The sequence below is a fragment of the Oryzias latipes genome, chromosome 9 (assembly GCF_053564925.1).
Source record: "Oryzias latipes strain Hd-rR chromosome 9, Olatipes_Hd-rR_3.1".
Lineage (NCBI taxonomy): Eukaryota > Metazoa > Chordata > Actinopteri > Beloniformes > Adrianichthyidae > Oryzias > Oryzias latipes.
The window spans coordinates 2,341,336-2,368,684 of NC_136245.1; the positions used below are offsets into that span (position 1 = coordinate 2,341,336).

General features: G+C 47.0%; 1 protein-coding gene across 8 annotated transcripts; it reads right to left on the reverse strand.

The window, feature by feature from the left end:
* Positions 1–1,715: 1,715 nt before the first annotated feature.
* Positions 1,716–27,328, reverse strand: LOC101171921 (zinc finger MIZ domain-containing protein 2). Of its 8 annotated transcripts, none has more exons than XM_078952435.1 (22): positions 26,923–27,328; positions 19,207–19,302; positions 18,758–18,872; positions 18,475–18,683; positions 15,927–16,068; positions 15,629–15,856; positions 15,413–15,557; positions 13,742–13,860; positions 13,541–13,633; positions 13,347–13,376; positions 13,081–13,270; positions 10,853–11,009; positions 10,154–10,232; positions 9,690–9,821; positions 9,505–9,610; positions 9,151–9,308; positions 8,447–8,514; positions 5,057–5,125; positions 4,309–4,601; positions 3,397–3,551; positions 2,975–3,100; positions 1,716–2,803 (listed from the first exon to the last, which is right to left on the reverse strand). In XM_078952435.1, the coding sequence occupies exons 2-22, from the start codon at positions 19,254–19,256 to the stop codon at positions 2,696–2,698; spliced, it is 2,772 nt and encodes a 923-aa protein (XP_078808561.1). In that variant the 5' UTR covers positions 19,257–19,302; positions 26,923–27,328; the 3' UTR covers positions 1,716–2,695. The 8 variants fall into 8 exon arrangements, with proteins under 8 accessions (XP_078808561.1, XP_078808558.1, XP_078808559.1 ...); XM_078952432.1 differs by having other exon boundaries at positions 2,975–3,103; XM_078952433.1 differs by lacking the exon at positions 26,923–27,328 and adding an exon at positions 22,898–23,082 and having other exon boundaries at positions 2,975–3,103.
* Between the last annotated feature and the right edge of the window lie 21 nt (positions 27,329–27,349).

The window sequence follows — 27,349 nt, forward strand, 5'->3', positions numbered from 1 at the left end:
CCTGTCCCCCTGATCACATTAGCTGTAGGTATTCAGTCATGATGGCTCCTGTTGCCCCCCCCCCCAACACCCCAGCAGTTAATTGAATTAAATAAATAGGAATCTTTTAGAGGGATCTAGACTGGATCCTAAACCCCCTTTGAAGACGTTTAAACCGGTTAGTTGATGTTTCTGTCAGAGTCCAGGTGAGGCAGTTTCCTGCTGATAGGGTGGAAGTGGGGGATGGATATTGATCAATGACCTTTATCCATCTTTCATGGAGGCTTCAATGAATGTTTTAACCCCCCAGGGAAGAAAAATCCTGTAGCTTAGTTTGAAACCTGTGATCCAAAGTGAAGAACTTCCGTCTAATTGTGTAACGTCTCTGCATTTCTTCCACCTTTTCATTTCGGGTCTAACAATTCGTTTTAACGATTCGCTTGACCGACCTAAAGTGGATCCAGATCTTCTGTCCTAAAGTGGATCCAGATCCTCTTCATCCAAACATCCAGCAGTGAGACTCAGACAGAAATTCCTGCTACTGAACAGTTTTCCAGATTCTTGGATTTCTTCCAGATCATCAAGTTAAATGAAATCTGTGTCCAAGCCAACAAGTAAACTAGAATGAATGTCAAATCCATTCACATGTTAGTTTCCTAAAGTTCACCACTGTTGTTTTTCCACATCCAAAGAATCCAAAGGGAACATTCTTAGAACATTCTAGACTCTGGACGGTCACATGACTTTATTCAAAGTCTGTCCACACATTGGACTGGAATGATGGACTGATCCGTGTTCATGACATCATGTCTGTGCTGTCCGCTGATGCACTTGGTCGTATTTACTTTATAGTCAAATAAACTTACCGTGTCTCAGTCCAAAAGGTATTTTCCAAGATTGATTTAATTCCATTTCATTTTGACACGACTTTACAACGGCATCGGTCGATTTGATGAACAACTTGCCTCAGACAGATTGATCAGGTTGGATTGTAAGAATCGATTCACCAATTAGCTGTTGCAGCCGTGTGTTTTGGTGTGTGGTTGTTGAATGCACGTCCGCGTGGATTCAGTCTTCCAGTTTTCTGCTCAAACACTTAAACCCACGTCATGTGATTATTTGAAAGCTGCAGTTTGAAGCTTTAGGAGAAGAGGAAGGAAAATATTCCAATGCATAAACACGCAGCCAGAAACTCTAAAGGACGGATGTTTTCCTATTTCAATTAGTGATCATTGACAGTAAACAGGAACTGGACTGAGTGAACCCCCCCCTTGGCGTTCCAAACAGGAAGTACCTGCTGGCTCCCATAGACGTCTATAGAGAAATAAACAGCTGATACTCCGTCATTCTATTGGTCAGAAGAACCGTTCTGGATCAGACTCCTGCTTTAACATCTTGTATGTAGTCTCACCTCCAATATCTGACTGACAGATTCTTTTGAGCCCGCTTATAGTGGAAGGGGTGTGGCCTTCCAACAAACTCTCACCTGATTGGTGAGAGTGGTTGCCATAGAAATGCTGACTCAGACCAATGACTGCTTCCTGTTGCTTTCTGGTTATGATGTAGTGGCGTTCATGTTGCCCAGAAACGATGACGGAGTTGACCTTATTTGGCTGGCGAGTCCTTTACTGCGGGCAACGTCACGTTTGGTCGGACCAGTAAAAGTTATGGAGCAAAAGGTCGCATTTAACCTGAAAACCTTTTCACCTGAACAGAAAACCCCAGATAGGCAGAGCGTCTTTCCAGTGTGTGTTTATTAAATTACAAAGTTATTACTCTTCTTATTCATGTTATTACTGAATCACACAGTCATGATGAACACCTGAACGCACCACGACAGTCTGGACGTCACAACGTACAGAAGCACGACGATGAGGAGGACGAAGGCGTGAGGCTGATCGTAGCACCCGTCTCACTTCCAGTCTGAATGCGGACAGAATGTCCACCGAGCCGGGTGTCCTGCAGACGTGGTTCTGATGGGTGAACAGCGACACCCAGCCAGAACTCCAGAGGTTCAGCGAGTGGCAGGAAGGCCACTGAGACGGCGATGGAACGCCGCTCGACCCACGAAAGTGCAGAACTGCAGCAGAATCGGTCTCATCCAGAGTTAAAAGACACCTGTTCAAAAAGCCATTAAAAACGGATCATAGCAGTGGAACCGATCCACCTTGGAAACCATGTTCTAAAGACGGATGTGTGTCACGCGCCGATTACGCAACAATCGGATGTGGATTTGGGACAAACTCGTTCATAAAAGTCCATTAAAAAGTCACCAGAAACACCGGCTTCATTTCCTGTCTCTGCTTCTCTGCATCGGCCCTTTCCAACCATCTTTTTGTGCTGGTCGTCACGGTAACCGGGTCGGATGCAACACTTGTGCTCGTCTGCAGTTCTGGCGGGAAAACGCGGCTGAATCCAGGAAGCAGCTCCTCCCACGTGATGGCCAAACCGTTTGGAGCAGCGGCGCTCCGGTTCTGAAGAACCACACACTGCTTCTACAGTAAACCCCTCGACTCCACTCAGACCCCCGATGAAGTCGCTCAGGAATGAAGATGAAGATCAAAACACAGAATAAAAAACACAGAAATAGAGTCACTATGGAGTTCATGGTCACATTAATATTTCATCGTTCTCCTCCTCCTTCCTGGCGGCTGCATGGCAGGAAAAGTCCGTTTGGGATGGCGGCGTCTGGGTCCGAGCCCGTCACGCGGTGGGCTCAGTTGTCCTCGAACAGCAACAGCAGGTCGTTGTTGTCGTGGCTCGGCAGGTCCGGAGGCCCGAGGTACGACAGCAGCTCGTCTGGGTTGGTGAGTTCTGGCAGAAGCTGCAGAGAAGACGGGTCAGCAGTAAAACTTCACAAAACCTTTTCTGTATTTCAAACATTTCTTCCAGGCTGGTTCAGACCCGGCAAAAACGGCAACACACAACCTAAGAAGGAGAGATCCCTAAAGCTTCTGCCAGATGGGATTATGGGTAAGAACCGGGGCCTACTCACGTCTAGAGAAGGTTCAGGAACATCTGCTGAGCCCCCCAGCCCGAAGGAACCGTCTCCTTGGGCACGAGGGTTCTGGATGCCGCGTTGCATCATCTGGCTGCTGGAGCCATGGAGAGACTGCGACTGCTGCTGCGAGAGAGAGGCACCATGGGAAATGGAGTTTAAACGACCAGACATCAAAGAAGAGACTAGTGAAAATAAAATCAAAGGAGGAAGATGGAGAGGAGGAAGAGGACAAAGGAGAAGAAAGATGTGATTAATGAAGAGAGACAGGAAAGAGAGAAAAAAGGAAGACAGCAGCAGATAAGAGGAAAGAAGGGGCGGAGCATGGACGAGTGAAAACCCCCAAAAAACAAGAATGGATGACGAGGGAAAGCAGAAACACTGCAGGAATCAAACGCGACGAAGAGGAGCTGCTGTACCTGCGGGGTGAGTGAGTGAGGCGGGGGCTTGTCCGGGGGGAGGAGGCTGCTGGAGAGCTCAGGCTGGTAAGAAAGATGAGGAGGGCCGGAGGAGGAGAAGTCCCCACCGAGGCCAGGAGTTTGACCGCCGAAGTCCGAGAAAGGAAAGGACGGAACTGGGGGGGCCAACATCAAAGGATTAATAATGCCAACATGACCCCCCCCACACACAGACAGCTGTTTTAACCTCTGAAACCAGGAAACCACCAAACTCCTGCTTTTATTTTGAAGGTCAATACCGAAAACCTTTTTTCTACTATAAAACAAAAACAACTAAACATTTTGAATATATAAATACACGCAAGGATATTTTATTTTTTTTAATTCGCTTGTACCCGTCATCCAGAGAACACTCATCTTACAGCGACACTAAAAACTCTCCGTCTGATGCTTCTTTAGAAGAGATTTTCAAAAACGTTTACTGGAGTTTCTGTGATCTGATTGGATGATGGTTCTCAGGTCCTAGACGACAGCCATAGTGATCCCCGAGCCGTAAGCTGGCGGGGCGTAACCCGGCAGCCCGTAAGCCGGGGGGGCGTGACCCGGCAGCCCGTAAACCGGGGGGGCGTGACCCGGCAGCCCGTAAACCGGGGGGGCGTAAGCCGGCCGTAAACCGGTGGGGCGTAAGCCGGCGGGCCGTAAGCCGGCGGGCTGTAACCTGGCGTGCCGTCACCCCGTGTGGATTTTGGTCAGAAGGGAAATGCACGTTAGTATGAGCAGTGGGCGTGTCCGCGCTGATGCATGCATGCTTACATCATCTTTACCCCCCCAAAAATACATACGGAGACTCCACCCCCACCCCTTACACGCTGAAGACAATAAGGAAAATTATGGACGAGCGTTTTGTTTGTTTGTTTGAGTCATGTGACTCACCCGGACCGGCGTAATCAGGCGTGTTGCTGCAGTTGCCGCCCCCTGCTGGTAACGAGGAGTAGGCCATCGGGGAGGAGGGGGGCGGCGCCGTGGACGTGGAGGAGGACGGCGGGCCGGGGCCTAGAGACGCGATCATTTCCATGACGCTGGGCAGGACCATGTGACTGGGACTGAGCGTCCTGCAGCGCTTCAGAACGGGGCCGTCCGGCTCTTCCTTCACATGCAGGTCCGGCTTGACCGGAACCGGCTTCCAGCTGCACACCGGGTCGATGGTGATCTCCTCGTAGTCTGAGCTGTGTGGGTGACGGGAACACGCAGAGGAATGCATCACATGACCAACACCTCCACCTGACAGTAAAGGCGATAAGCCTCCAGAAACATCTTCAACACCCCCCCCCCCCCCCCCCCCTGTTCTTCCCTTTCTTTGGTTCCCTTTTTCCACCCAGTCCAGTAAAAACTGTAAACAACATAATCAATGGAAATACAGTGTAGCCTATACTAATAACACCTTGTGTGTCAGAAGATCCATAAACGCGATCTGTTTGCTCAGCTGTTGAAACGATGGCTTCAGGGAACATTATAGCTCCTCTTAGGGGAGAATCCGTGTCACTGCTGTCAGACATTCGTTGCAAACATGAACAGTCTCACTAGCGATGCTCTGGGAAGCAGCTCTTTTCTTTCTGGTTTGGACAAACTGCACAAAGACGAGGAAAAGGTGGCTTCACGTGTTTCTGCAGGAGTCTCTTACTTTTGAACGTAGATGAGGATCCCCAGCATGTACTGGTCCACCTCCAGTCCCTCCAGCAGAGCCGTTTTACTGCAAACACAGCAGACGTGTCGATGCGCGTTCAGCACTTTGAGCCAAACACAGAGAGAAGCCTGCTTTTCTGGTTTAAACCGTTCACGGCCCCCGTGATCCAGGAGTGTTGCTGCTCCTGCACCTTCACCTCATGTTAGTGGAACAGCCCATCTCAATCTGAACTCGGTAAAACCCCTTTGTAGGGATGGATGTATCGCTAAGATTTGATCAATACTTTCCTGTGTGAAAACGAGGAGGGAGAAGTGAGCTATCTCTGTGTGTTTGTATCAATCTGACCGTTCAGCCTGTTAATATTATACAACCATTGTTTTTTACAGTGCTGGAAGCTTTATTTATTTTCCTTTATATAATAACAATAAGAAGAAGAATAACTAGAAGGAGCTGCATATCCAGAAGACGCTGCAGGGTTGATGCTGTAGTGATGAATTAAAATGAAACTCAAAGGATAATATTTGGCAAAAAAAATGAAGAAATTATCAGTGAAAACAGCACAATAGCAAAATATATTTTTATGAAAAATGCCAGAGCCGGGTATCGAACCAGCGAGCTTCTGCACCAAGGATTTCCCATGTGTTTCAATGGAGGCAGAAATCCTGGAATATCTGGAAAAGTTCAAGGATTTGAAGGAGCAAAAGTCACAGCGGGAAAAAGCTGAAAGAGGTAAACATCTTAGTAGTTGGATGGTTGAAATAGATGAAACATTGTAGAAGTATTCATTTACTGCTCATTCATACTTGGTGATGGTAGCTACAGATGTAGCCACAGCTGCCCCAGGGGCAGCTGTGGCTACATCTGTAGCTACCATCACCTGGGGCAGACGGACAGAGGCGGGGCTGCCAGTGTGCGCATGCAGCCCCTCTGACCATCACCGTGGCAACAAACGATACCGTTTCCAGTACTGCACTCCTACCCCCAGGAGAGCTTCAAGAGAGACTTCTTCTTCGGGCAGCAGTGGATGCAGTTTGTTTCTGACAGACAGAAATGCAGCTGCAAAGGTTTGTGTGCTTCATTTCAGGACGAAGAGTTTCTGAATCACGGTTAACCTTTGACCCAACTCTTCCCCATCTGTAGGGGGGCAGGGGGTGATCCCCCCACAGATAAGCCAGTCAAAACAGAGTCAACTGTCATGTCATCTCAGAGGAAGTCTGACCTCTGACGGGGAAGCTTGACATGAGGACATGTTAAAATAATTAGAGATTTAAACCGTTTGAGTTCGTCTTCATTCAAACTGTGACAGACCAGGAGCAGAGGAGAAGCTGCAGGTTGAAAAGGCTATGGTCTGTGACGCAGCGACTGGCGTGGGCGGGGCCAAAGTCTCCCTTCTCTTCCTCAAAACTGTGCGGCTGGAGAGCTCCAACTTTGCTCACCCTTTTTTGTGTGGCTAATGTTAGCTTGGGGCTACAAGCTTACACAGGAGGACTGTGCAAACTGAGCTCTTAAAGGGGAAGGGAAGGGGGGCGGGGCTGCTCAACCCCCAAGTCCTGGAAAACGGCAGGTTGTTTGATTTTGACTTTAAAAGTCATATTAATAATAATTAAAAGACCACTGAGAACACTGATAATAGATCAAAACTATAGCTGGAGTGGGACATTAGAGGATGAGGTCTCATCGTGGGACATTAGAGGATGAGGTCTCATCGTGGGACATTAGAGGATGAGGTCTCATCATGGGACATTACAGGATGAGGTCTCATCATGGGACATTAGAGGATGAGGTCTCATCGTGGGACATTAGAGGATGAGGTCTCATCATGGGACATTAGAGGATGAGGTCTCATCATGGGACATTAGAGGATGAGGTCTCATCATGGGACATTAGAGGATGAGGTCTCATCATGGGACATTAGAGGATGAGGTCTCATCATGGGACATTACAGGATGAGGTCTCATCGTGGGACATTAGAGGATGAGGTCTCATCATGGGACATTAGAGGATGAGGTCTCATCATGGGACATTAGAGGATGAGGTCTCATCGTGGGACATTAGAGGATGAGGTCTCATCGTGGGACATTAGAGGATGAGGTCTCATCATGGGACATTAGAGGATGAGGTCTCATCATGGGACATTAGAGGATGAGGTCTCATCGTGGGACATTAGAGGATGAGGTCTCATCGTGGGACATTAGAGGATGAGGTCTCATCATGGGACATTAGAGGATGAGGTCTCATCATGGGACATTAGAGGATGAGGTCTCATCGTGGGACATTAGAGGATGAGGTCTCATCGTGGGACATTAGAGGATGAGGTCTCATCGTGGGACATTAGAGGATGAGGTCTCATCATGGGACATTAGAGGATGAGGTCTCATCATGGGACATTAGAGGATGAGGTCTCATCATGGGACATTAGAGGATGAGGTCTCATCGTGGGACATTAGAGGATGAGGTCTCATCGTGGGACATTAGAGGATGAGGTCTCATCGTGGGACATTAGAGGATGAGGTCTCATCATGGGACATTAGAGGATGAGGTCTCATCATGGGACATTACAGGATGAGGTCTCATCATGGGACATTAGAGGATGAGGTCTCATCATGGGACATTAGAGGATGAGGTCTCATCATGGGACATTAGAGGATGAGGTCTCATCATGGGACATTACAGGATGAGGTCTCATCGTGGGACATTAGAGGATGAGGTCTCATCATGGGACATTAGAGGATGAGGTCTCATCATGGGACATTAGAGGATGAGGTCTCATCGTGGGACATTAGAGGATGAGGTCTCATCATGGGACATTAGAGGATGAGGTCTCATCATGGGACATTAGAGGATGAGGTCTCATCGTGGGACATTAGAGGATGAGGTCTCATCATGGGACATTAGAGGATGAGGTCTCATCATGGGACATTAGAGGATGAGGTCTCATCATGGGACATTAGAGGATGAGGTCTCATCATGGGACATTAGAGGATGAGGTCTCATCATGGGACATTAGAGGATGAGGTTTCATCGTGGGACATTAGAGGATGAGGTCTCATCATGGGACATTAGAGGATGAGGTCTCATCGTGGGACATTAGAGGATGAGGTCTCATCGTGGGACATTAGAGGATGAGGTCTCATCATGGGACATTAGAGGATGAGGTCTCATCATGGGACATTAGAGGATGAGGTCTCATCATGGGACATTAGAGGATGAGGTTTCATCGTGGGACATTAGAGGATGAGGTCTCATCATGGGACATTAGAGGATGAGGTCTCATCATGGGACATTAGAGGATGAGGTCTCATCGTGGGACATTAGAGGATGAGGTTTCATCATGGGACATTAGAGGATGAGGTTTCATCGTGGTGGGACGTGAAAGTGAGGTCATACTTGCACACGGGGCATCTCCATGTTCCTCTCTCGCAGTTGAGCTGCAGGTACGACTCCAGGTCGAAGCACTGCAAACATGAGAAACGGCTGTGAAAACCTGCAGCCATGTGGTCTGTGTCACAACCATCGACTGTATATGAGAACTGGACTGAGTAACTCCTCCCCCCTGTGTTCAAACAGGAAGTGGCTCCAAGAAGCCAAAATCCCATAGACTTCCATAGAAACAGCAGTTACTCCTTCATTCTATTGGTCAGAGGAACCATTCTGGATCTGATACCTTTTGAACATTTACTTGATAATCCTCTTTTTTAAATGTTCAAATCTTTTTTTAGTCGCAAGTTATTCAAATTATAAACGGACCAATCAGATACCTCCGTAAAAGCATGTGGTGCCCGCTGGCCCCCACCTTGATTGACAGATTTTCCTGTGAAAGGGATGTGAACAAGCCTACTCATAACTGGTGACAGCGGTTGCTATAGATACGTGGTCAGACCGACTCAATGTGGACCGGCTCCAACTCTGTGGCAACCCCATGACAGAAAAATGGCAACTGAATTTGCTTCATTTCGCTGGAGCCAGAGATAAGGCGTCTTCTGTGGGTGACGGCACATCCGCTCAGTCCAGTTCTCTATACAGTCAATGGTCACACTTCAGCAGTTTCTGCTGCTCCAACATCGCAGCCTTCGATTGGCTGAGGGCTTCACCTGCACGTGTCTGCAGTCCGGGCCTCTGGCGGGCAGCTGGATGCGGCGGAAAGTGATCGGACATTTTAACGAGACTCTGATGGCGGTCTGCTCCACGCCGTCCTCTCCATTTAACCCTGGGGTCCCGGCAATTGAACCGCTGCTGAAGTTCCTTTTTACTGAAAGACAAGAAAAAACACGAACCGTTTGTCATCATCATCCATCAACTCCTCTGGAGACAGGAGGAGGGGGCGGAGTTTAAGCAGAGGCTCCTCCTCTTCATCATAATCTCCAACCAGTCATTTGAATTCAACAACAGAGCAGTCGTGACTGCTCACATGACTTGCACGGCTAAAGGGATTCTGGGAAACTCACTCTTGGTCACGCAGTGCTCCGCTGGCAGCAGCCTCTTCTTCATCAGTCCCTGCAGCACCGAGCGCACCGTCGGCCGATGAACCAGCTGGAGCACGAACAGGTGGGACTGTGAACAGACACCTGCGTTAGAGCGAAGAGGAGCAGCTTCATCGCCCTCCGGCTGCAGCAGCGTGGCGTGCTCTTACGCAGCAGCAGGCCGTCACTGTGATCTGGATGGTGTTCCTGCCCGGCTGACACACGCGCTTCAAGTACAAAGGCTTGTGGGAAGTCTTGTTGTCGCCACGCTCAATGGTCAGGGGAGTGGCGTTGACGCTCACCTGCAGGGGGAGCAAGAGAGTAAAGACCAGGATTAAAAACAGTCAACAGAAGATCTGAACTCTTTAAAGTCCCACTCCAGCTATGTTTGATCTATTGTCAAAGCGTAAAGTGGTCTTTTAACTATGATGTTGCAGTTTTTAGCCATAATCAAAAAGCCTGTGTTGTTTTCTAGGACATAGTTTCTGCAGACCTGCAGGGCTTGATGAGAAATTTGCCTGAGATGAGGGCAGAAACTTAGCCTTTTGATAATTTCCCATCAACCCTTCATTCACATTTACAGCCCCTCACAAGAGCAAGCTAACATCAGCATAGCAAAAACAAAAAGCCGGACCTGCACCGATGCGGGCCAGTTAGTGTTCATCTGCCGGTCCTCGTGGTGGTAACACTTGAACTGCAGCTCCAGGTCGGGTCTGGAAACAGAAAGATGCTCTGAAGATCTGAGCTCCAACAGGACAGAGACGTCTGAACGCAGGTCGCTGCTCTGAAGGCGGCGAGCTCCAACAGTGAGACCAACAACATCAATGAAGGGAAATCAAAGATCTACAAGAAAACTCTTTAGTGTGGGTTTGTCCAGCAGCTGTTGATTCCAACATGCCGTTGAAAAACAAAAAGTTTGGTCACAAATAGATGTAAACATAAAAGATTTACTTTAAACATTTAAACAGAGCTGCTCCAGGTTCCTAGAGTGAGCACCTAAAGGTAAGTCTAAGGCCGGGGTCTGCAACCCGAGGCCCCAGAGGCCACAGAGGCTCTCTGGCTTTGAAAGAAAAAGGCAAATGATTCCATTCGATCGTGACTTTTGGTTCATTTCTTCCTGCTATTAAGTTTTATTATTTAAGTTTAGATTTTCACATGTCAGATAATCTAAAAGGACGATAAAAAGCTGAATCTACTGTCCATCAATAGATAGAAAAATGTTTGAAGATCTAATTTGACAGGATGGATTTTATTTTGAAAGGAACTGTATTCAAAGTGTCACAGTGAGACCAGCATGCTTTGCTGCGACGTGTCAGCGGCGTGCACTCCTCACCGTATGATCAGCGTTTTGTAGACGGACTCGCGCAGCTGGAAGACGTGGTTGCTGACGGCCAGGTTGTGCTCCAGCCTGAAGGGCTCGAGGACCACGCCGTCTCGGACGGGGAAGGTCAGCCGCAGGTCGTCGCTCGGGTTACCAGACTGCAGACTTCCTGTGACATCACCACCGACAAAGGATCACATGAAGCTGCAGATCCTCCTCGTGTTGTGTTCATGAACGCCGCTGTTCATTCCTTTAACCCTTGTGCTATCTTGTGGGGTCGAGATGACCCCACTCCCAACGTTAACGTGCCTTGAGGTATTTTAAATAAGTTTATGTATTTTTATAAAAACTTCTTACTTTGACTTCCATGTCAGGGAAACTGAAATCTTCAACCTTTGATTGTCATCAATTGTTTTATCCCTTCTGTTATAAAAGGCATGTTAACGTTGGGAGTGGGGTCATCTAGACCCACTAGACAGTGCTCTGAACCTTTTTTCTTCAATGATTTGTGATCTTCACTGGTGTCCATGGATTACATGAAATCTTTCCACCTTTATCCACCTTTGTCATGGTAGGAAGAACACGTCACTGGAAGGGGGGGGGGGGGGGGGTCATTTTGACCCCACAAGAAAGCACAAGGGTTAAAAATATGAACTGTTTTTTTAAACATGAATGCTCCTCTTCTTCCTAGGAAAAATCCTGAACTTTGAGATGTGGTCTTGAAGGCTTCCGTCTCACTGAGACTCACTAAGTAGGGGCAGGAATGCTGATAGATGCCCCGCCCCCTTCACCGGGGTTTGCTTTGGGCTCTCAGGACAGAACCGGTTCTAGGAGGACAGTTCAGGAGAGATTCACCTCCAGGTTGTGGGCGGGACCATTTCCATGAAATCAGCCCGCCCCCACTTCCCGTCAATCATCTGTTTACACCAATGAGTTCTATCGCTAAACATCATTCCTCATGGGAGGAGAGCACCGCCATCTTGTTGAGGTCAAGTCAGCTGCAGTGCATGTGAACACATTTATTGCAAAACACCCGTTCATTGTCCGGGTTTCAATTTCTGAGAAATTAGTCCAAGAAGGAGGAAGTCAGAACATTTCACAGGTAAGGACTATAATTCTTTTCTTTTAATGCTGCAGGGGCTTCATTAATAGAACACATGTTGACATGTATGATGCTGCAGGGCTATTATCAACATGCTGCATGATGTACGTATAATTAGCTGTTGACATATATGTAAACTTTATTGTGTTAAACCTATATACAGTATACTAGGACTAGACTATTATAGTAATATAGATTTATACATTTCTGACTCAGTGACTGAACTTTTCTTGCAGGTTTCCAATGGATTCAGACTTCAGGAAAAAGTGGTCCTTAGCAATAAAAAGAGCTAATCCAGATGGATCACTGTGGAACCAACTAGTAATACAGTCTGGATATGTTCAGAACATTTGTGGAAACAGATTTTGAGGCCAGACTGTTTGCTTGAAACACGACACCAAACCATCTGTGTTACATAAATTGATCACTAACATGAATCAGAGATCTATTGTTAACTTTTGGACTTTTTGTTGACTAATTATTGCTTTATTATCATTATTATTATTTATTGACTTATTTATTTATTGTTATTATTTATAATTTTTATTGACCTACTATTGATTTTATATTATTATTATTGACTTATTGTTGGGCTTTTCTAAATAATTTAAATTACATGTCACAGAGGTCTAAAACTTCTAAATGTTTAGAAATTATTCTTAAAAATTATTTTTAATATTTTTGTTTGTTTGTAAAAAGTCCTGCAACTATGCATTTTTCATTAAAGTTTGAGTTTACATTATTTACATTATTATTTATTTAATTATTATTATTATTTATATTTAAAGCTACTTAGATGCCACCAGAGGCTATAGAAATCATTGTCATGTGGGTACAGACGACCTCACCAAGATGGCGTCGCGCTCCGCCACCGTCGGCCAGGCTTCCCAAGTGGGCGTGTCTCCTCTAGCGATAGAACTCATTGGTTTACATTCTCTTCTGCTAGCTTACAGCCCTCAAACTAACATAAGCGGTGCATTTTCTCATCTGCTCATGAAACTCAGAAATGGAATTTTAAGCTTTTCCTAATGAAAAACTTGGTTTTCATCGGAGTGGGTCTTCCTGTCCCCCCCCTCCCTCAAAGAATCTGAGACATTTTCCAAGAAAAGAAAAGGTGGGGAGTAACCGCCTAATATACCTGCGGGTGGGGGAGGGGCCAGGGTGGCCACGTTGGGTTTGATGTCAGGTAGAAAAGAAGAGCCCATCGGTTTGACGTCACTGTTGCCGGGCGACATGTAGGGCGGGGCCATAGAGCTGCTGGGAGTGATGGGAGGGGTGGGGTTTCCAGAGATGGGGGAGGACGGGTAACCGGTTAACCCTCGACCCGGCTGATGGACACACAGACAGGTGACTGATTTACGATAAGCAGGTCTGCATACATTAAAAGTCAAAAATAGAACTCATTTTTCCGTTTCTGATGTTTTTAACTGTAACCTGATAGAAGTGAAAACAGAAAAACTCTAAAAGAAAGTCAGAAATGTCTGAAGGTTACAGTGAAGCTGCTGAAATATGGAAATAGAAGAGCAGTGAAAGTTAAAGGAAAAGTCTAAAACGCCCTGCTGGGGTGGATTCTGATTACATCCCAACATTCTTCTCACCCCTGACTGCTGGTTAAAGGAGCTGTAGACCCCTGCAGCGCCCCCTGCAGGCAGAGCGTTTAAACCTCCACCCTGACCATTAAACTGGTCCTGCTGTAAAAACATAAACAAAAAAACACGTTTAGGTGAAAGTTTGTCAAAGTTGGCAGTTCAAAACATAGAAATCCAGAAGTGTCTGCATCAATGTGTGATGTTTCACACCTTGTAGTACTGTGAACTGGGGGGTCCAGAGCCTGGGTACTGTGGAAGCTGCATCTTATGACTCTGATATGAAGGGGAAGGTCCAGAACGCTGGGGGGCGGGGCCTGGACCACCGGGACCTGCGGGTGAATGGAGACCCAACATGAGCGAGTGCTGCGTTTAGAGACACTGGGAGCCTCCATCTCAGACCTGACATGCAAATTCCATCCATGTTCTAAAGCCGCCATGTCCCTTTCAAGGTCACGGGGTCGCGTCCCGGTTATTGTTGGGTCAGGTTCCCAGTCTGTGGCCGGGCCACACAGGCACTCCTACACACACACTAAAGGCTGATTCCCACTGGTCCGTCTGCGTCTCCGTTGATATAAGAAATAGAACGCTCAATAATCAATCTGCACGTTTACGTGGCCGTGGTCACGTCTGCGTTCCACGACCGTCGCTCAGCACCGCAAACCAAACCTCACACAGGAGCTCGATTTTCAGTCCGTCAGCGCGTCAATTTTGTGGTAAAAGGGCGAAGACACAAAAAACACATACATGTTTTAAAATAGAAAGAGTTCCATTGTACTTTCAAAATAAAAGTTTATCGAATGCATCTTGTAAAATGGAGACGTTCATATGTAATAAAACACGTCAGCGTGGAAAACACTAATTCACCCACGGACCATGAAAGATCCATTATGGCACAAAATATGCATTTAACAAGAACTCAGGGAGGAAGAAGAGGACATGGGGCCGGATTTCTGAAGCTTTGTGGGGGGAATGGGGGTGGACCGAAGATGCAACCGAGGCAACGTAAACTATCTACAATTGAGAGACCGACTCCCCACGAAATGCAACAGAGAATCTGGGGTCTCACATCTACGCCTAGGGCCACTTTGACCTTTCAAGCCTGTTTTCAGACTGTGGGGTGCACAGACAAAAACCCACACATGCACTGGAAGAACATGCAAACGCCACACAAAAAGGTCCCAGCTGGGATTTGAACCACTAACCACTGTGCACCCCTCCAAATCCATTCATGTAATCCTTCACGTGTTAATATTTGAATGTATTTTCCAGACTATGTGACTTATGTATGTATGATTTATGTGTGACTTCTTTTTAAACATAAAAGCTTGTGTTTGTTATTTTCCCACTGTAACCACTAGAGGGCCCCGCAGGCCTGTGCATCACTGTCTGCTACTCCTTACATACAAGGTCCTGCAAGGGAAATTATGTCAATTGAATCTTTTTTTTACTTTATTTTAAATAAATCCTCAAAGTGATCATCATCTGAACACAGTAGAGTCATAAATAATCTTTGTATTTATTAGGTTTTTATTTTGGCAAATGGATGGCGTCATATTTAGTGTTTACATTTTAAGAAAGTAGAAGCATGTGTCTGAATTGAGTAAAAATCCAGAACACTGGATAGTCCTGGTTTATATGTAGTCTTTTAGGGAATTCTGACAGAAATAACGGTAGTTTTTAGTTCCAGCTTTACTCTGAGCCCATGGGCTTCATGCACGCCTGTTGCTGCTGGTGAGGTCTTGCACGGCCCATGAACTGGCTGTTGGAGGTCTGGAACGATAAACCAGCTGAAGGACCTTCTGCTTTGCTTTCTGCTTCTGCCTGAACTCTGGCGAACTTAAACTCTGGTCCACATGGACGATGTCCGGCATGAATCCTCACCTGGATGGTACTGCATGTTGGAACCGGAGTATGGACCAGGACCAGCTGGACTGGCTCCACTTGAACCTGGCATGGATCCGCCGGACATTAAGTTCACTCCGGAGCCGACTGGGACGCCGTATTGGGGGGCCACTCCTGGGAAGGACTGGAGAAAGAGTGGACGGTTTCAGAGGGCTGCTGTGAGCCATCAAACGCCTGAAGCTCATCTAGACTCACCTCTGGGTTGTAGGACCTTTTGAGAACCTGTTGGGGCCTCGGGTGTCCCTGCTGGGGTCCTGGACCGTAGTTTGGGTGCTGAGGACCCCTCTGCGACATCCCCGCAGGGCCATACATGGGGCCCATTGAAGAAGGACCCCTGGTCGGGGCAGCACCAGGGACCATCCCAGGAGCCCCTCGAGGCCCCGCATGGCCCATGAACTGGTTGTTGTAGGCTGGGGCCCCCATCTGACACACAGCTCATCTTTAGGGTTTGGGGTTTTTTAACTTTCAGGAAGACTCTCTTCACCTCTCTCACCTGTCCATAGTTCTGCTTCTCCTGGATGGCTGCGACCGTCGCCGTGGCAGTGGCGGTGGCCGTGGCGGCAGCGACGGCGGCCGCGGCTGCTGCCTGCGTGAAGTCAGCGGAGCCTCTGGAGCCTGAGTGATTGGGGGGGTAACTGCAGACAGACACCTGAGGTTAACGGTTCAGTTCCCATCCACAGGCAGCAGGGTGGAGGCTGCTTCTGAACTACAGCCTGCAGCTGATAGGATTCCTTCAGACTGATGGCACATATTGTTCAAAGGGCCTATTTCATACAAAAGCAACTTTTTTAAGTGTTTTATAATATTCAGTCCTTACTATAAACAAACCCTAAAAGTGGTCATGTGATCCATTCATGCAGTATTCCTCTGAAAACCAGCTCTGTGAGTACCAGCCCCTCCCAATCCACAAAAACAAGCGGGTCCTCACATTGTGACATCACAAAGTGAGGAAACGCCCTTCCAGTAAGACTCTGAGCTGCCAGGCCCGCCCCCAGGCTAACAGACACGCCCACTTTCTCAGTGGAGCTATTGGCGATCAGCTATACGCTTTTATTTTATATGAACATCCATCTATAGAAAAGGTTGGATGTTTGTTTTCTTGGAGACGAGCTGCCAAAGGCAGACTTCTAGGATGACATCAAGAAATGGGCGGCACCCATAAGGAGAGAAAGGCGGAGCCTCAGAGATCGAGTCGTCTTACTTCAGGGTAGGACAAGAACTCGTGAAAATAATTGATTCTATTAAAAATGTGTTCAGTGTGTCAAAGGTCATATATGATCATGTTTGGATATAGTTTACTCTGAAAGGCTTTAGAAAAGCTGGAAATAGGGCCTTTAAATTTTATACATTTTTATAGCTTTATCATTATATGAGAAACAACTTCATAGTTCTCTGCTCTGACCAACAAAATAGTAAAAGATAAAAAATAAATAAAATGACATTTTAATAAAGAAAATCTTTCAACGTTTTGACTGAAACGTGACGTGTAGAAAGTAAAACACGTCTTTTCTGTCTGTGAAGTGGATTGTGAATCCACCGTCTTTGGTTTGACAGACTGACTAATGTACGCGATTTGACTCACAGTAACACAAAACAGACTGTTGTGTTTGTGTGTGTGAGTGTGTGTTGGTCCAACCAGCAGATGTTTAGCATGGTGAAATCTGCTTTAGCCGTTGATGCCATCAGTGATGCGGCTCCAGCTGTCATCAGACGGCAAAATCAGCGTGAAGCTGCAGGAGACTTTCTTCTGAATGTGCTTTTATTGTTAGGATTATTATTTAGGGCCTGCTCGCTCATCTTTTTTTAAATCCGTGCAGTCAGTGCTTTTTTCTTCGCTGCAAGGAGGACCCGTAGACAGGTTAGCATTAGGCTAATTTGCGCTAAAAACGTTAGCCGTGGAGGTACTTAAACTCTGAACGGCCAATGAGCATCTTGGATGTAAATATGTGGGAATTCCATCCTCCTTTATTTTGTTCTGGACACCACTGGAAACACAAATTCATATCATGGTTTCTCCGATCGTAGCACCATTTCCGCCTTCCGCGATTGGGAACTTCGGATCGCGGGGCTTAGCGCTGCAAAGGCGGCTGCCGGTCCGAAGAAAAAAAGCTTGTCGGGGGTTTCGACGAACTGCGGTGCGTCCGCAGAAGGCGGACATGCTGCTACGTAGTCGTGAGAAGCTGTGTAAAGTCATCAGAAGGTCACAGCCAATACAAAGCTACACTGCTCCTAGTGTCTGTGTCTGTCCGGACACACGGAGAAAGCACTGACGTCATTGCCCCGCCTGGGATTGAATATTGCGACAATGTTCGCAGGGTGGATGTGAAAAATAAATGCAATCCCCTCTTTGCATTTTCGTTTTAATTATGACATAGAATAAGCAGTTTTTAAGTATAAAATGAAAAAGCATTTCTTGTTTTGACCTTTATTTTTAATTATGCTACAGAATGGCTTCCACAAGGTGAAGTATTCTGAAGTATTCTGGCTCCAATCCCTTTTTTAAAGAGTCTCTTCCAGTTATAAACTGACCAATCAGATGCCTCAATAAATGTAGGTGGTCTCATGTCAAACATTCCAAGTGTTTTGCTGATTTTCTTTCTACCTCAAATGTGTATAAAGTTTGTTCATATATAACTTCATAAATAGTCAGTTTTAGTGGTTATACGAGTTTATCCTTGTAGCTAAACTCTCTCCCCAAAACACAACCTTAATAAATTTGTTCTATTGGATTTTAAGTCGTTTAGAACATTTTTCCTAAATAAAGTGGGGTCACTCTGACTCGTTTGCTTAGTCGCGGTTTTTCCTGACATAGTGAACCCTCCCCTCAATAACAATCTTTGCTCCGCTGATGTGAAAGGAGAAGATGAGTCTTCCTGGTGAGGAACAGGAAGTCATGTGACGTCATGTGACATCTCTGACCTGACCAGCTCAGCAATTGGATCTGCTCTGAAGGCCTTTCAGGACGGAAAAAGCTCATTGAGACAAACCTGACCTGAGTAACGGAAAGAGGCGGTAAAAAGGGGAACCAGGAAGAAACCCACCTTCCGGGGTAACCGCCCGGTCCTCCAGCGTAGCCCCCCCCTTGCCGGTTGTACATGCCCGGGTTCACGTAGCCCTTGTTGGGTTCGGCGTATCCTGGCTGCCCCATGTATCCTCCGTGTCCACCGGTCATGCCCGGCCCTCCAGGGCCCTGCATCATGGGCCCTCCGCCTGGGTTGCCCCCCGGCCCCATCACGCTTCCTCCAAGGCCCTGACGGACAAAGAGAGGATTAAGAACGGCCCCCCTCCATTAAACCCGCGTAAATGTCCATGCTGGGGTCATACCTGGCTGGCCGAGGGGTTGGTGACCCCCCACACAGTGGTGACCACGGAGAGAGACCCTGTGGGCTGATTGGAGGGCTGCTGCCAGCCGGAGGGGTCGTAGGGGTAGGACCCGTCACTGCAATCATTAAGGGGGCGGGGGGGGGGGGGGGTGTTAACACAAGACCCAGAAAGAAACTGAAGCAGAACTGAACTTTGGAAACATCTGGAAACAATCATAATCAATCGACTATTTGGAGTCCTGATCAAAAGATGATCAGAGTGGGACTCTAATGGACCTAAAAAACCCAATAACTACATTTTTATGTTATTTCTGTACAGTTGGTGAACTCCAAACTCAGTTTTTTAGAGTTCCACCTGAATCTCTGCAAACAAACATGGAGTCAAAGTTTTGGAGTAACTAGTTTCTCTATTGAGGGTCGCACAAACGTCATGCTGGGTTGTGTTTGTACCTATGCGGGTTGTTGGTCAGTCCGGCCTTCATGTGGTTCAGAGGGTTCATGGTGGACAGAACCAGAGTCCAATCACAAAAGCCGACAGACGGACTCCTGAGGGACACAGAGACGGAGTTAAACCCTCAACCTCTTTGTAATTCACCAAACAGTGAATGCGTTTGTTCAAACACAATGTCAACAAACACGAGAACGGAATCATGACTCGCTAAGAAGATGGACAGTTTTCAGGTTAGATTGCAAGATTAGAATAGGAATATAGAAATAGAAATCCACAGAGGTGAAAACTGCTTTTCCTGCGTTCGGCCTCTGTTGTGTTTTTCCAAATCTAGAGTAGAAATGTTTGTGATTCGAGTTTTTTCTGTTTAAAATTAAACCTGGACTCAAATAACGCAGGAAGATGCATCCTGATGAATCCTGTTAGCATTGTTCCAGAAACCGCTCGACACGCCACACAACTGCTGTTGATGCTAAACATGTACAGCTGTTCTTCCAGCCATGATGGTGAAGGAGCGCCTGGTGTTTTCCAGAACATCTGATCTTCTGCTCCAATCACAGACGGTTCAATCTTCTCTAAACTGCTTTACAAAATAAAAACATTTATTGGTAATGTGCAACACACTAGTACAGACGGAAGACTTCTGTAACAAGCTACCTAACAAACAACGACCACATGGGTACAGACGGCGTGATGGACAGCCTGGAAGGTGTCCCATGATGCACTGGGATTCTGGCCTGACTCCAGAACCTTCAAGAATTTCTAATTTCAACATGTTTTTACTGTCATTTCTAGTTTGATTGAGAAAATAAGTGATTCTAAAGCAGAAAGCCTGGAGTGACCACGTGATGACTGAACGACTGCGGTTGGTTTGCTCGGTGACGGGTCAGCTGAGGGTCAGCAGCTCGGTGTGACCAAAGGGACTCTTGCATTTCGGCGGCACGGCTCGTTTTGGGGACCAATCAGAAGTTCTGTCTCATTCAGTGAAGGCGGCCGCGGTCGGATGGTTTAGAGAACAGGGGCCTCATTTATAATCGTTGCGTACGCACAAAAGAAGGCGTACGCCACTCTCTACGCAATAGTTGAGATTTATAAAAAGCAAACTTGACGGGAAAATGTGCGGTCCTCCACGCAAGCTCTGACCCAGGCGTACGCACAAAAACGGGTGAAATGAGAAACGGCGACACCGTCGGCAGATGGAAGAAACACGTGAAAGTGAAAATGACAATACTGCCTCTCAGAAATAACATGAAGACTTCACAAAGAAAGTCTGACAATTAACAGCTACACCAACACCCGTTTGATTGATCAGCAGTGAAACAAACAAAAAAGATCAAACGAAAATTACAACAGAAATTCAAATGAACACATATTTAAAAAAGAAAAGTGAAATATGTTCTGCAATATTGGCATGTTGTGCAATTCATCCTCATAAATAATATAGTTAACAGAACGAAATAATGTACAAAACTGATATTCTCGTCAATGTGTCCGTCTGGCGGAGCAGATATGGGTGCAATCAGACAGACAGATGGATAGATAGAGAGAGATGCATTAATTGTCCACTGGGGAAAGTTGTTTTCATAGTAAAACATTTCTTCATAAGCTACAGAATTATGGTATTCATGCATATGCCTTTAGTTTGTTTTATTCTTGATAAAACAATGTATGGCGTATGTCTGAACCATTCAGAAAGCAACAAGAAATTACATTTGCGCTGAACAATTTCCCATTTCCATGTCGATTATTCCCGACATCTGTAGCTTGTCAGATGTAATTAAATGGAGGGAAATAAAATGCCCCATCACAATGCGTAATGACGCACAATGGCTGATCTGGCGCTCTTAGAAGATGTGGCAAATGGAAGAATTCGGAGTGAACGCATCTTTAGACAGCAAGAAGAGGACGAGTGGCTTATGAGCCGGTTCAGACTTCCTCTGGGGGCTTTTGGGGGTGTGTCACCCGGTGAATCTGGCGCGTCGGCCTCCCCCTGCGCCTCAGTCACCACTCCACTTAAAAGGGATTCCCCATTTTTTTCCGCTTGTCTCTCAACAAGAGGGGTCAGCTCCGGTGTCCCCCCGTGGCAGAGACACTCTGGCGATGCATCGCTAGACGTTTTTTTGCCTTGACTTTGATGTCCGACCATTTCTTTTTTATTTAACCACGGTCCCAGGTTGTGAGGCTGCAGCATTACGGCGTCTCCCACCGTTTGCCACTCACGTGCCTTTCTGGCATTAGTAATGCCCACACTGTGCCCTCCAAACAACACTTTTCTCCTCTTTTCCACCTCGCCAACGATAACTTCTACGTCACATTGAGTGAAGTTACGTTTTTTTTATTTCCTCTCTGTGTTTTCCATGGTTTCCCAATCAATGAATATTCATTTGTGGGCGTTTCACGGACTATTTATGGGCAACTATGGGCGTGTCATGAAGCCGCAAAAAGCTGCGCTGCATTTAGAATCGGTTGTGATTTATTAAGGGAAAGATGCGTAGGATGTGCGTGCGCACGGTTTTATAACTCCGAATATTTCTGTGCGTACGCACGTCCTATGTTTCATCCGTACGCCACTTCTGACGCAAATCCTACGCAAAGTTTTATAAATGAGGCCCCAGTTGTCTGAACCTTCTTCCATTTGATCTTCACCCAACGTCATTGTCTTATCTTTTATCAGTTTTTATCTATTTAGCATCTTTACTCACTTTTGTCATTTCTCTTCCCGTTTTCAGGCGTTTGCTCCCTCAAGAAAGAAGAGAATTCTTGGAAACTCTTTTTGACTCCACCCATCACGCTCGGCTCTCGAAGGAAACAAAAGACAGCCCCACCGCTGTTTCAGGGGGCGTGGCTTTGCCGATTAAGTTCAGGTGTGAGATCTGCTGTCAGTGTCTCCACAGAGCAACAGACAGTTTTTGTTTTCTTTCACTTTTAAATTACATTTAAATGCTGAACTTTCTCGCTGTCTGTTCACAAGTCTGGAACCAAACCCACCAAAGAGAGGCATCAGAGACGCACACACACAGACGCACACACACAGACGCACACACACAGACACACACGCACACGGTAAAAGGAGGCTTCTGCAGGGGCAGACAGAGGAAGAACGACACGTGAGCACAACAGTGTGATCAAACCGGCTCTCCCACTAAAACAGGCGTTAACCTCTTCCACCGGGTATCCAACACTCCCAGCTGAGTCAGGCGTCTCCGTGGGAGCAGACCGCCGCCCGCCCGCCCGCCCGCCCGCCGGCCAAACCTGCTTTCAGTTTCACTCTGGTCTGACAAACACGGCGCATTTCATAGACCGCACCTCCACACGGATCCAAGTCAAAGACGTCTGAACTGAACTACAAATCCTCAAGAACGTCTGCGTTCTGCAGGAAACAAACAGGAAAATGACCCAAACCGGAAGGTTTCTGAGAAAGCCTGGAACTGCAGATGTTTGTGTGACGTTGGCGTGATGAGCGAACACGTGCAGAGGGAATTCTTTACGGCTGATAACCAGCATGTAATCATAAACTGGGCTGACCCCAAACGGACAAACCTCTGCATCGACAGAGCCTCCTCTCAAGCCAAAAACTCAGAACGTCTTTGTTTACCAGCTACACAAATCCAATCCAATTCTTCACAACAGTTTTGAGAAGACGCAACAAGAATAAAGAAAAACAACAACACAGCAGCAAATCAGCCGTTTTACCTGCTTCTTCCTATCCTTGGACTGATTTGTCCCACTTCTGTGTAGGACCACAAACGTCTCACAACTCCAGAGTAGTGAGAGCGGACGCTAAACCACAGCTGAACGGCTGCTTCTGGCACATCAGCAGCGGCTCTGATCACTGCAGGTTATCGGGCTGGGTCAAAGGTGAACAGCCTCTGTGCTATGAGGAAACAAAAACATCCCCGTCAGGAGTCCTTCCTGATCCCGACGTCACCTGCCGACTCACCGTTTAGTCGCCCTGCAAGATTCAGGCCCAGAGCGCCCCTCCTCCTCCTCCTCCTCCTCACCACAAGAATGACACCAGGCCTGAAACTCTCCAACACTCGCCTCTAGAATTATTCTGCAGTTATCTGCTGTCAAACAAAGATGGGGAAGAAATCTCTCACATTCACCTGAAGACAGGTGACTCATCAAACTTTTATGTTTTGATCAGCAAACTTCAGTTTTGAACATTTCTTTACTTCTTTTGCTGCAGGTTCTGGGTTTTCCATCATCAGTTTGTTTTCTGTGACTCTGCCGCTAAAACCAACATAGTAGCTTTTAGCATTTCTGAACCAAGCTACACGTTTGACCACAAGATAAAAGAACAGAAAAGCACAGCAGCAACCGAAAATGTCCGAGGATGAAGCAGTGCGTTAAGGACCTTGCTGGCAGATTTTCTAATAGTTTCTGCAAAAACAAACTTCCATCTGTGGCTGCTTCCCTTAAAACCTGCGATACAAATTGCAATAGTTTTCATTAATAATTTTAAGCTAAACGCTGTAGGGGCGTCTACAAACATCAAAGCAGCTATTTTTCCCTCCTGTTTATGAAAAATGAAATTTTATGCAACTTCACAAAAAAAATAAACCCATGATTCTCTTTCTGATCAGTACTTTACTGTTTTCATGTATTTGGAAAAGCAACTGCAAAGCAACCCTGCGACAGACTGGCGACCAGTCCAGGGCATCCCTTGCCTACGCCCAAGTGGCCGGGATAGGCTCCGGCAACCCCGTGACCCCGAAAGGGAATAAACGGTTAAGAAGATGAAAAGCAACTGTCACATTTAAACAATGTTGATGAACTTTACACCAAAATTACATTTAGTTGTAAATAAAATAAAATGGATTATGCTGAGGTTGAATCGATTTTCCTTTTGTCTCAGCCAAAAATGTAACTTTAGCAAAAAAAAAGTTTTGTTTTATTTTTGAGAATATTTATTTCAGCTTTTGTTAAATGAGTCTGTTAACCATAATTCCATTGGTTTTATGTACTTCTGTTTAAACTTAACCTAATTTTATTCAGTGTGAAATAGAATGCGTCCTTCATTATTACAGATATGATTAGGAAGCAGCGGTTCCAGTTAAATGATGATTTGGAGCAAACTGAGGAATCTCTGCTGTCAGAGATTACAACACAAACCCTGCAGGACAAATCAACCCTTTACCTCAAGAAGGTTAGTAAATCGCTTAGAACAGACGGTTGAATGTTTGGTTTGTTGTGCGCCGTGACAGTTAACAGCAGAGAGGCTGTCACATTGACCCAATGCATCATGGGAGATGCGCTGATGCCAGACAGACCCGCATCTTTTAGATTCATTATTTTTTCCACAGTTTGACACAGCGGGAAACTAAACCGCTAAACCCGGCCTTCAGCTTCCGTTTTTGCTGGAACTGAGAGACTTTATACGCCATGTCGGCACCAGGAAGCGAGGTCGTTGACCCCGTCTGATTGGTTAGAGCGAGGAGATTTAGCAGGGGTGTCAAACTCGAGGGCCTGCCTCCCGCTGGTTTTCCAGAAATCCTGCCGCCTCCTCTAGTACGGATTACCTGTTTAGTCAATCAGGAGCCGCTGAGGCCTGGAGTTTGACACCCACAACATAGGATTAAGCCTCCAAGGATGGTTTACAGGGTCAGACTTTTTCCACAAATAAGAGCGGTTGGCCTAAGTTGCGGCAAAATCGCGGCAGCGTCGTTTATAATCCAAGTGTATTGAACAGAAATCAAATAAACACAAAGTAAAGAGTCTTTAGTGATCTTTTCATATTCTCAGTGAGAAACCTGGTCCTGTTTGGATGAACACAGAGCTGGTATCCTAAACGTTTTTCACAGCAATTGATAAATTTCCCACGGCACACCTGACCGCCCCTCACAGCACTCAACCAGGTGCTCCCATCGCTTTTCTCGGCTGCTATGCCTTCATTTGGCCACCAGATGTCCCCGTTGTCACTTCTTGTTCTTTGTTCACTTTTTTATCCTGATCTAAGCACTAGAACTCAGAGTAAAGCAGGACCAAACAGCAGCAGACTAAACTTTTCCTCACCGCATGTTAGAAGAACAGCGGTCGATAATGAAAACATGTGAAGCCCCGCTCAAAGCCCAATCCCACAATCCCTTGCAACGCAGGAGTAGACCCAATGAGACGCCGGCAGACCTCTGAGGTCTCCCTGATGGACAGAAACCACACGCAGAGCCACAAAAAAGATTAGCTTTGGTTGTACAGTCGTCTGGATAAAAACCTAATAGGTCATAAATATAAAGCTATTACACTTTAACAAAATCTAAAATGTAAGAGGAGATCTTTTTATGAGTCATAGTTCTGACAAACAAGTCTGACCGCTGACCCATCAATGAAAGCATCATCTAAAATCACTCATAAGCGTTGTTCTGAGCAGGTCAACTGTGACTGGTCTGTTCCCGTGTTGACCGCCACACGCAGAGCGCCCCTCATCATCCCTAAACGCAGGTCAAGCTGCCTGCCATGCAGCCGTTCCAGCAGAACTGCACAGGATGGGTTCGGTCCGGTTCCATCCACCCTGAACAAAAGACGTTCACAGACCCGGGTAGAACCAGACGCCGTGTGCTGGCTGCTCTTTCCTGATCCTCATGGAGAAAGATGGATGTCCTCCGTCCGTCCGTCCACACATGCCGCTGCATCTTTTCTGCTGGGACGGACATTTCTTCCAGTTAAAGGCAGACTTTTCAGCTCCTTCCCCAGTGGATGTTCAGGACCAAAGCAGCCTCACTGCTACCTGTTGGTTCCTCACAGACGGAGGACACCATGACAGCCTGCAGGGGATCACAGCAACCCCAGGAGGAGAGCTGCAGCTTCTCTGCAGGGTCTCAGGATGACCTTGGGTGTGAACTTGCTGATAAGAACGGAGCTGAATCTCCTGCGGATCTGATGAACACACCAAAGGGCAAATGTTTGCGGACTTTGAGGACCAGGCAGTTTTCTGCACACTAAACGCTCAGCCACTGAGTAATTTTTCCACCTGAGTGTGTTCGCATCGGCGCGTGGGCTTCAGCACCTTTGTCACGCGCGCGAGAGCATAATTTTCCATCTGCTCCGTTTTCAGGAGAACCGGCAGCAGGAGCAAACTGGACTGTAGTCACCTGTACGAGCAGAGACACCTGTGCGCAGGATTTAAACCACCGACCAACCAGCGTGCGGAACGCTAAGTTCCGACGGAGGAAAGCAACAACACAAATGTTCATAAGGTGTTACAATGCTGTGTGTCGTCCCCCCCCATGAGAGCCCGCTGTCAACTCCGCGCGAGCGAAAACGGGGAGAGGGGGGGGGGGTCAGATTTATTCTCCTGTTTGGACCAGAGGAGAACCAAGGCTAGCAGTCTCGGTGTTAGCATTAGCATGCTAACGAGATCACAACAATCAAGAACAGATATAAATTATTAAATCGTTTATACTTTCGAACTGGTCACACAAAGAGACACCAGAACCGCCGTTTGTGTGTGAGAAAGCGACCCGTCTGTCGGAACCGCAGCTCCGTTTCTAAGCTAGCATGTTGGAGCAGTTAGCAGTGACAATAGAATGCTAGCAGGCTAGCAAAGGGCTAGCTTCTCCCCCAGCACAAAACATTCGACTGAGTTCGGGCTTTAAACACTCAGCGGGACCGGTGTCGGTTCCGGTGGCGCCACGCTCTCATCAGTACCTCCTACTATGTGAACGAACACGTCTAATTTTAGCCTTTTACGTGAATGGAGATCTCCCACAGCCAACACCTACCTCCTCCACTCCTCTCCGGTGTCCGAGACCTGTATTGGGGCTCCGCGGGCAAGGCTCCTCGGGGCCTCCGAGTCATCAAGAGCCGAACCCAGGCGGAGCCGATGCGGTCACTCAGACCCTCCCATGGTGGGCGCCATAAAATTCCCAAAATCCTGACAAAGCCGGGGAAAAAGTCCTGTAACTCAGCGGGGATCCAGATGGAGCGAGGTCGGGTCAGGCTTGCCGCTGCTGCCGGTCTCCGCGTCTGTTGGCCGGCCTCGACAGGAGACACGCACGGCGCAGCTGCGGGAGGGTTCACGTCCGGAACCTTAAGGGTTAAACGCAGAGCAACGCCCGCCGCGTTTCATCCAGTGTCTGTAACGGCTGCCCGCTCAGTCTGCGCATGCGCAAACATTACGTCACTTCCTCTATTCAGCCAACATTGCGA

Bases quoted from the DNA above. Each gene is read 5' to 3' on its own strand.
- LOC101171921 (XM_078952432.1), bottom strand. From the start codon at position 19,256: ATGAACCCTCTGAACCACATGAAGGCCGGACTGACCAACAACCCGCAT. The intron at 11,010-13,080 runs GTATATTAGGCG...GTGATGTCACAG, and splicing joins GGCCCCTCCCCCACCCGCAG to GAAGTCTGCAGTCTGGTAAC. The intron at 9,611-9,689 runs GTAAGAGCACGC...GTCTGTTCACAG, and splicing joins CAGTGACGGCCTGCTGCTGC to TCCCACCTGTTCGTGCTCCA.